This window comes from Taeniopygia guttata, chromosome 8 (genome assembly GCF_048771995.1).
Source record: "Taeniopygia guttata chromosome 8, bTaeGut7.mat, whole genome shotgun sequence".
NCBI lineage: Eukaryota > Metazoa > Chordata > Aves > Passeriformes > Estrildidae > Taeniopygia > Taeniopygia guttata.
The window spans coordinates 23,379,986-23,389,900 of NC_133033.1; the positions used below are offsets into that span (position 1 = coordinate 23,379,986).

The following is a 9,915-nucleotide window of genomic DNA, read 5'->3' on the forward strand; positions in this document are numbered from 1 at the left end:
ATTCTATTTAGTGGGAAAGCCAGCAGACAACTAAGTTTCAGTTGGTGATGGTTTCCTTACCCTTTCTCCCATTAGTCTGATTCAGAATCCTCATGTAGTGACTCACTTTCGAAGGGAAAAAAAAGAGAGCTGAATTCCAACAATGCTTTTAAAAGGAAGATCTGGAGCACTGGAGAGTCAGATCCCTCTGGAAGGAAATGGTGGGTGCTCTGCATCAAGAGAGATTGGGGGAAACTTGCTGAGTTTCTTCATGTGGAAAAGGGGAGACCAGGCTCAAGTGGATGGTACCTGCTGGAATTTTTTTCCCCTTTGGATATGGATAGCAGGATAGAAAGAGTCTTGAAAAGGCTAGCTCATGAGATTCCTTGACCCCATCTTGCTCTGTGAGTGCAAGAGTCATTTTCCCTGTGCGTAGCCATGAAACTCAACAGTGAACACCCAAAGCCTAAAACAAAATTAAGGCAATTTATGTTCCTCCTCACCCATCAGGTATGTTTAAGCACTGTTTCTTTCCAGCTAGGATGTGTTCAGTTGTTTCTGTAACCTCCTTCCTAACTGTGAACTCCAGTTCCCTGAGGACTAAAAATGTGGGAGAGACTAAAACCAAAGTGTGATGCTTCATCTGTTTTGCCACAGGCTGCCAGGCTTTGTTGCTTGATGGTTTTGAGCTTCTGATCTTTGCTTTGGGTTTGGGAGAAAAACAGTCCCTATATTAGAGCAAACAAGGCATCTAGCAGTTTGGATTAAGACCCTGGCCATCTTGGGTGCTTCCTGGATAGCTCTGCTCAGATGCAAGTGCTTGAGAGGTTGTTGCTTGGAGCTAAACCAGCCATAAATTACCATTTATGTGCTGCATTCAAAAGACAGATTTACTCAGCTACCCTAGAAAATTGCCTTGGGGGCTCTGTGGGATGTGAATAGTTGTTTGCTTTTGGTTTTACTGCTTTAAACTACCTCTGAGCACTGGGAAAATGGAAACCTGTGCTTGGATGTCTGCCTGGGTGTGGAGTATCCCTAATCACTCTGAAAACCCTGGGATCTGTGAGCATGTCATTTACCTCAAAAAATTAAACCTGAAATAATAAGGTACAGTATGCGAGTCCTTCCTTTCTCATGGAGGACATTTTTTGTGTTACCCTTCAATTTATCTCCACGATCTCTGTCCCATTTAACTATGTCCCATACTGATACAGCAAAGTCTTTTACTTAACCCAGACCAGTTTGCAGTTGCATTTTCCATTAAGGGAAAATGTTCCTCTCACTGGAGAGTCTGCTCCTGGGATATGAAATTTCAGAGCGCAATGCTGCAGAATTTGTAGAGCAGCTGCACCCTGGAACAGAAATGGTGTTCAGTTCTGCTCACTACTCTGCCTTGTGAATCTGGACAGGAGTTGGGGAGCTGCTGTTAATCCTCAGCTTTCCAGCTCTGCAAGTGAAAGGTCACAGAATCACAGAATATCCTGGACTGGAAGGGACCCACCAGGATCACAGAGTCCAACTCCTGGCCCTGCACAGACATTTCAACAATCCCACCCTGTGCCTGAAGGTGTCCCAACGCTCCTGGAGCTCTGGCAGCCTTGGGGCTGTGACCATTCCCTGGGAGCCTGTTCCAGGTGAGTGTGTTTAAGATGGGATGTATTTGAAACTGCAGAATGTGAATTGGGGCAATTTCTCCCAATTTGTCTGTTCAGGAAACAGGGAACAGGTGACAGGGCTTGGGACAGATGCAGGAAACATTTTGTTTGGCTCTAAGATCCCTAAACTAGATCTACAAATAGCTTTATAACATTTTTATTCAAACTCTTGAAGAGTTTGAGGTTTTTCTCATGGGCTAAGCAGTTCATTTTCTGTTGGCAAAAACTGAGGGCATGTGACGCTTGTATGGGGTAGGTGGTCAAACTCTCCCTTGTCAGATTGAACTTTAAAACCTCTTTCAAACTAAACATTGCCTCTTTTTTCCTACTCTTTGCTTAACCTTCAGCAGCTGGTCATCAGCCTTTGGCCTTAGCATCCTACTCCCCTCCCACCATCCCCTGCTGCTGTCTCAGCTCTGTTTGAACACAGAAATCCAGTGGGGAAACTGCTTTGGGCTCAAGCAAGACTGTTCTCTCAAAAAATTGCATTTACCTCCTAAAAGCAGAAGGCTGGAGGTACAGGGGCAGGTAAGAAAAACAGATTCCGCACATCTTTCATTGTTAATTAATTCCTTGTAACAGCTTCTTTTCCCTTAGAAGGAGCCTATGAATTTTAGCTGCAGCCAGAATGGCTTTTTGCACTATTAGAGTGAGTCCTCTCACCCCTAGGTGTCATGATGTCTGGTGTTCTAAATTGTCAGGCTTGTCTTACCCCCAGCCTGCAGCAATCATGGTGTGGAGGGCAGGTAATGAAGTCAGGAAGTCCTGAGTAATTGCTGGCTGCAAAAGTACACTGCTGGTTTCCTTTGGACTCTGGTTTTGGGTGTGAGGCAGTGGGGAAGGTTTCTCAAGAGCCTAAATTAATCTCAAAATGGTTTGAGCTATTTTATATTGGCTGGACTGTGTAGCACAGTGCTTGGGTGCTGTGGGACATTCCCACCACTACCAGTAGCCCCAGTAGGTTCAGTAGGGTGGGTGCTGGGGGTCTGTGAGCCCAATTAATCATCCTGTCCTGTAGCCATGGAAAAGGGGGATGGCAATGATGTGTGCTGGTAAGAGCCCAACCATGTTGTACAGCAGCCAAGGGATCGAGAAGTTTCTCGATGCTTCCCCAGAGCCTTCTGATTTGAGCTGAATCAGCAGCTTGTTTCTTGGCTTTCTGCACTTTTTGTTGCTTCACCCTTTTAAGAACCTTTTCTAATTTCTATGTTCCCCCTTGCCAGTAATCCTTTTCAGGCAGTGCTGTTGTGGGAATACTTTTGGCCTCCTTCCAGGTTGACACATGGAGTGCATGTTGGTGCTGCAGAGGAAAAGGGAGCACTGAAGAGCTGTGGGAGGAGGAGGAGGAGTGGGTTTTGGCCAAAAGCTATGACAAAGAGCTGGTCTAAGAAACAGCAGGGGCTCTTGCCTGTAAGAGACAAGATTGCATGTGTCAGAGGCCATATCAACCTTAATGGATGGTAAAGTAGATTTAAGGGGTTAGCATAAAGTCCTGTATCTTCCCTGAACTGATGGAGTCGGGGCTTTGCTGCAGACAAAAACAGGGAGTCTTTCTCATTTAATGAGAACAGGGTGAGGATGGAGGTGTCCTCCCCGCTCTTGTGCTTTGGTCCCTAAATATGAGATTAGATTAACAGCACTTTGTGTGACGGCAAACACCACAAGCTGCTTCTGGCTTGACAGAAGCAGGTGTTTGTCCTTGTACAGACAGGGTCAGGATATGGCTTTCCCTGGGGGGGAGTGGAGTGACAGGGCAGGGACCATGGTGGGGTTGTCCTTTCCATGGTGGGTCTGGCCACCAGTGTGTCGGTGCTGCTGGAGCTGCAGGACCAGGTGAGGGTGAGGGAGGGCTGCTGCAGGCAGTGAAGGGCTCTGCTGCTGGCCCCAGGATTGCAGAACACTGGAGTGTGTCTGGCTTGTTCCTGGCTGACCTTTCCTGTAGGATTGAAAGGTTTGGAAGAACAGCACTTACTGGAGTATTTTCAATTGTCTTCATATTTTTCCTTTCTCTTGGCCTGGGTGTTGTTTTTTGTTTTTTAATTGGTTAACTTCCCTTCTTTTTTAGATTTTTTTTTACCCTTTGTGGTGTTGCATCTGTCCTAAACCTGTCTCCAGATGATCTATGTGTCATTACCAGCAAGAGCTGTGGCCATGGCCTGAGTGGGTCCCTCATGTTCTGCTGTGCTATCACACAGCCTTGGGCTCCAGACAGTCTTGGTGCCAGATGAGGTAGTTTCTGCCTTTGCAGAGGAACTGGAGCACGGATGAAGTCATTGGCCAAGAGCTCAGGGAGGGGGTGTGGAAGAGCCCTGAGATCTCCTTCATCCCTGATCAGCCTTTGAGCTGCTCCCATTTTCCTCCAGCAGATGCTGGCCCACCAGCACTGGAAGATCACAGTCTGGAGGTCACCAGTGCTAAATGCAAGTGACTTTTAATTTAGTTTCTCAGAGAGCAATGCTTGGTAGCCATGGCAGTGAGTATGTGCAGGCAGGCAGAGACTTACCTTAGACACATGTTTGAAAAAGTGCCCTGTAGCTGGCAAGACCTGGGCAGGCTGCCAGTTCCTCCTAATAGTTGTTTCCCAAACTGTTGTGGCTGTGGTGTTGAGCTTCCTCCCATGGGTTACATAAACAAAGCAGTCATGTAAAGAGCATCGTAGAACCACAGCATGCAGGCCCTGGGATGGCTCTTGGGGCCTTGCTGCCAGAGCTGGTGGGTGATAGGATTTAGGAGGAAATTGTTCCCTGTGAGGGTTGGGAGGTCCTGGCACAGGGTGCCCAGAGAAGCTGTGGCTGCCCCATCTCTGGAAATATCTAAGGCCAGGTCGGATAGGGCTTTGAACAGCCTGGGATAGTGAAGGTGTCCCTTCCTATGGCAGAGGGTGTAACCAGATGATAGTTAAGGTTCCTTTTAACTGAAACCATTCTGAGGTTCAGTGTGCTTTAGCAAAGGGAAAAATGTAAATTATCTCTCTCTTGCTGGAAGATTTTCAGAGACCTGCTTTTGCTGGAACACAATAATTACCATTAGCCTGCACTCTTTAGGTACCAAGGACAACCAGTTTGTATGGAGGTGATATGAACTTTGGGCAGGAATTGGTGTGATGTACCAGCTACACCATACTGCTCATAAAGTACATTTTTGGGGGATTAGAGATGTAGATGCTCAGTCCACGGAGGGACCAACTTCCTTGCAGACCTTTTCCTTTTCCTTATCATCTTTCTTCTCTGCCATAGTATCTTCTACATCAGTAACTGAAAAGTACTGTGAGGCTGAGGTGACCCTGGCAGGGTCCTTACACTGTAGCCACTTCACTGGCCAATGGAGAGGACTCAAAAGTTCAAATCATCCATTTTGGTACAAACTTGTCAGGGCTGAGCCTGCTGCTTAAAAAAGAGGGGCCCCAGGTCACTGGGAAAACGCTGGTTTCAGTGTACTGCTTCTAAAAGCATTGTGTGCACACAGGCAAGCTTGTCCTCTTGCTGTCTGTCTGTCCTCATTTGCCCTGGGGCAAAAGGATGATTGGTGAGGACTGTGGGGCTGCTGTCACTGTGATGCTGGCTGGAAGGGGCCTGTGGCCGTGGCAGCAGCACAGGTTTCACAGACAGGCCGTGTGTCTAAGCTCTCTCTCTGCTTCCAGGACAATGCATCTCCTTGTGCTGTGTCTGCTCAGTGTCTGGGGGCTGGCTGCCCCTGAGCACTACGCCGTGGAAGACATCTGCACCGCAAAGCCCCGCCACATCCCAGTGAACCCCATCTGCATCTATCGCAACCCTGAGAAGAAGCCCCAGGAGGGTGAGGGGCAAGAGCCAGCAAAGGACAAGCTCCCAGAGTCCACCAACCCCCGGGTGTGGGAGCTGTCAAAAGCCAACTCTCGGTTTGCTGTTGTCTTCTACAAATACCTGGCTGACTCCAAAGACAATGGGCAAAACATCTTCATGTCACCCCTCAGCATTTCCACAGCCTTCGCCATGACCAAGCTTGGAGCCTGTGGCAGCACCCTGCAGCAGCTCATGGAGGTTGGTGGAGATTCCTCAGCCTTTTCCTGTAGCAGGTCTGAAAGACAGGAAAGGTGATCATGGCTAATGGCTGCTCTCAGGGTCAGGATGGCTCCTTGCCTTGAGAAGGAAATCCCAAGTTGGAGGGACCTTAAGACTCATCTTGTTCCACCCTCTGCCATGGGCAGGGACACCTTCCAGTAGACCAGGTTGCTCCAAGCCCTGTTTCTGGATTTGTTTAGACCCCAGCTCTTTCCCCTTACTCCCTATTTGGATCCAGCATTCCTGGGTTTGAGAGATTAGTTTTTATCTGGAGGAAAGGAAGCCTATTTGGAAGGTGAAGAAAGGGAATGACAACAGTTTGCTTCTTGCAGATTGAGCTAAGCTTTTCCTTATGAAAAAAGCAGGAAAAGCCATGATATCAAATCCTGCTGTCAGAGGGGCTTTTTCACATTCCTTCTCTCTTCCTTGGGACAAAAATCAGACACATGGGAGACCTCGCAGTCCACCTGACTTCCAAGGCCTGTACAGGGGGAGCCTCTTCCTCCACCTGTTGGCCCTCTACTCAGGGGATAGTTCTGATCCCAGACTAAGAGGTAATTCTGGGTTCTGGCTCTTCCATCCAGCTAATTTAACTCCCTGCCTGTCCTAGCACCCTTCTCAATGTCAGACCCACTCACCTGCTATGTGGGGTTTGATGCTGCCCATACCTTTTTCTCCAATGGGAGACCTCAGCCCAGAGGAGCCTTTCTCCTGCAATGAGGAGGTGTGAATCAAAGCCCTCTGTTGCTGTCCTTTCAAATCCTACCTCTGGAACAAATAATCTTGGTGTTCTCCTGCCATTATCCACACAGCTTGAGTGGAGCAGCTATAAACACACCTCCAAATCTTCGCTTGTGTGTTCCCCTCTGGGCAGTCCTTCCCATTTGAAGGGGAACCTTCTCCATTGAGCCAACCACACCTGCAGTCCTAACCCCTCCATCCCTATGAAATGGCTGGGAACACCAGGAATGCCTTACAGGAAACAGTGCCAAAGGAGGCTCATAAAGAGCAATGTGCTGTGGGATTTTCTGTGCCTTAAAGCCCTGAGGTTGGATAGCAGCAGACAAATCATAATTGTCCTTCCAGCTGGCAGCTGGGAACAGATAAAAAAAATTCCCTGTGCTGCAAAAATCTACCCTCAAAATGATTGCTACATCTTCCCAGCCATGTAAAAATAGATAAGAGGTACCAGAAGTACTCAACAGGCCATGAGAATTCCTCCTGGGAAAGAGCAGCCTTTGGCATTTTCACAGGAGGGTTTAGCACATGTGAGCCCTCCCATGACCTGATATGACCCAAGAGCTGCTTATAGGTCCTGTAGGTGCAATGCTCATTTCTAGGGTGTGGTAAGGGGTTATGAACACCATGTTAATTTTAACAGCATTTAAAGGTCTTGGACAGGTGATGTGTTGATTTTCCATAGATCTGGGTTCCCACACATGGAGGGTGAAGCTCTGAGGGACTGCAGATTTGTTGATGTTGAGGCAGAGGTTGCACCACCATTTCATCTGGGGCCCAGGAGCACAAGAGCCCCCTCATGGATTCCTTGTTGCTGTTTGGCTTGTCCAGGTCTTCAGATTTGACACCATTTCAGAGAAGACATCAGATCAGATCCATTTCTTCTTTGCCAAGCTGAACTGCCGCCTTTACAAGAAAGCAAACAAATCCTCAGAGCTGGTGTCAGCCAACCGTCTCTTCGGGGAGAAATCTTTGGTCTTTAATGAGACTTACCAGAACATCAGTGAAATTGTTTATGGAGCAAAACTCTGGCCCTTGAACTTCAAAGTGAGTTTGCTTTTTTTGTTTGGTTCCACCCCATACCCCCAGTCCATTGCTGTCTTTTGCCCAGAAGTGCTCTGCTCTGGGTGTGTGGGACACGAGTGAAAGCAACAGGGAATCTGGGATGCAGCTCCTCTCACTTCAGCTCACCTTAACGACAGCCACGTCCCCACTCGTCATACCTAAGCTTCATTGTCCTTCCCCAGCACGTACCCTTGGGAACCTGTCTCCTGCAGAAGGGGTACAAAGAGGGGTTTAAAACCCTCGGCTTTACCTTTTTTTGTTCTCTTCCTTTAGGAGAAGCCAGAACTTTCCAGGCAGATCATTAACGAGTGGGTGGCTAATAAGACAGAGAAGCGCATTACAGAAGTGATCCCAGAAGGTGGTATTGATGATCTCACTGTCTTGGTCCTGGTCAACACTATTTATTTTAAGGTAACAAAAGCTAACAGAACTGGGGAACAGCACACTTCCTTGGAGGAGATGTGGTGCTTATGTTTGTTTTCCCCCTCTCCTTTTTAGGGGCACTGGAAATCGCAGTTCCCAGCTCCAAACACAAAACTGGATATATTTCATAAAGCCAATGGTGAGACCTGCCAAGTCCCAACTATGTACCAGGAGTCCAAATTCCGCTACGCATTCATCCCCCAGGACAAAGTCCAGGTGCTGGAGCTGCCTTACAAAGGGGATGATATCACGATGTTGTTGGTCCTGCCCAGTGCTGGAACACCACTGGAGGAGGTGGAGCGAGAGCTGACGTCAGAGAAGCTGCAGGGCTGGATAGATTCCATGAAGGAGATGTCTCTCTTCGTCTACCTCCCTCGCTTCCGCGTCGAGGACAGCTTCAGTGTCAAGGAAAAGCTGAGGAAAATGGGGCTGGAAGATCTCTTCAGCCCAGAAAATGCCAGACTCCCAGGTGAGATGTGGAGATAGGGCAGTGCAGGGTAGAGGTGAGGGGCAGCCATTCCTCCCGAGACAGGGCAGCAGGTGCAGCGGCACATGAGGAACAAGCACACAAAAGCATTTCTATGTTGCTGCAGCCAGTGATGGACTCTCTGGTAAAGTCTCACCATGGACACTCAGCCCTGCTCTGCACTGAAGACATGGCAGTTTAGCAGTCAGTTGCACATGGAGGAGGATGTTTTTGTTTTAGGACAGCATGTCTTCTGCCTGATCCCAGGCCATGAAGGATGAGAATGTGTTTTCTTGAGCTTTCTCTGAACTCATTTTTACCTTGGTATATTTTTATATTTCAGGTATCATTGCAGAGGGCCGCACAGACCTGTACGTGTCTGAGGCTTTCCACAAAGCCTTCCTTGAGGTGAGCCTTGTTTTGTGCCAGCATATTTTGCTTTTTAAAAACAAATACTAAAGGGAAAAAAATAGCTCTGAACCTACAGTGTTCACTTATCAGTGAGTCTGGAGCTTTGGAGGGAGGCTGGCCCTCCCAGTTCTGTTCCATTCCCTCCATGTTCTGTGGAGGAGGAGGAGGGTGAGCCCTCTCCATGCTGTGTAATATCTGTATTTTAATTCCATCTTGTCTCTTGGCTGGCAGGTGAATGAAGAAGGCAGTGAGGCCTCAGCTGCTACAGCTGTTACCATCTCTGGCCGTTCCTTCCCTATGAACAGAAAAATCTTCAATGCCAACAGGCCCTTCCTCCTTTTTATCCGGGAAGCTGCCCTCAACACCATCATCTTCATGGGCAGGATAGCTGATCCTTGCTCCTAAAGGGGCTGCTAGGGCCTCACTTCTCCCTCTTCTGCCTCGGGAAAAGGAGAGGTGGGGTATTGCCACAAAGCATGGGCTGCTCCTGGGCTGGTTGGTCTTGCTCGTTTCCAGCTGTATGGAGGGACTGCATCCAGCTGGGCTGTCCCTGCTCCTCCCTGCCATGTCAGGTGAGGGGGCTCATAGGTCACCTCACCTGTCCTGTCCTTCGTGGCAAGGAAAGCTGAATTTCATCTGGCACCAGTATTTTTGTGGCACCCAAGTCCAGCATTGCTGTCCTTCCTGTGCCCAACCCTCTGTAACTCTGATCACTTGGTTCATTAAAACCTATAGATCTGTATGTAACAGACTGCTCTCTGAATGCACAGTTTACACTGAGCCACTTCCTAGACTTACATAAATTCTTTTCCAGCAAATGGGGCTCCACACCACAAAGGTGAGTGGAACAGCAGCAGCCATAAGGCTTGTGCTGGCTGGGCTAGGAACACCCTTCTGCAGCTCCATGTGGGTGGAAGAGCTGCCAAACAGCTGTACCCTGCTTCCCAGCAGCTCTGGCGTGTCCTGTGTGCCCCAGTGCTGGGAGCCACTAGTGACAGCCTTGCGTAGCCAAGGCTTTGAAACTCTTCTTAATGCTAACATTTCATCTAACAGTTACTGTAGCAGCAGTGCCCATGAACCACAACAGTGCCCAGGTAAGCTAACAGGTACTTGTAGCTCTGATAAAAATTAATTATTT

The 9,915-nt window shown here is 48.4% G+C and overlaps 1 protein-coding gene across 1 annotated transcript; it reads left to right on the forward strand.

The window, feature by feature from the left end:
• Positions 1-1,984: 1,984 nt before the first annotated feature.
• Positions 1,985-9,519, forward strand: SERPINC1 (serpin family C member 1). The gene is made up of 7 exons (XM_030279424.4): positions 1,985-2,162; positions 5,275-5,653; positions 7,244-7,459; positions 7,751-7,888; positions 7,976-8,369; positions 8,710-8,774; positions 9,009-9,519. The coding sequence occupies exons 2-7, from the start codon at positions 5,279-5,281 to the stop codon at positions 9,180-9,182; spliced, it is 1,362 nt and encodes a 453-aa protein (XP_030135284.1). The 5' UTR covers positions 1,985-2,162; positions 5,275-5,278; the 3' UTR covers positions 9,183-9,519.
• Positions 9,520-9,915: the final 396 nt, after the last annotated feature.

Excerpts from the sequence above, each read along its gene's own strand:
- SERPINC1 (XM_030279424.4), top strand. The coding sequence starts at position 5,279 with ATGCATCTCCTTGTGCTGTGTCTGCTCAGTGTCTGGGGGCTGGCTGCC. Across the intron at positions 8,370-8,709 it reads AGAAAATGCCAGACTCCCAG|GTATCATTGCAGAGGGCCGC; the intron begins GTGAGATGTGGA and ends TTTATATTTCAG. Across the intron at positions 8,775-9,008 it reads TCCACAAAGCCTTCCTTGAG|GTGAATGAAGAAGGCAGTGA; the intron begins GTGAGCCTTGTT and ends CTTGGCTGGCAG.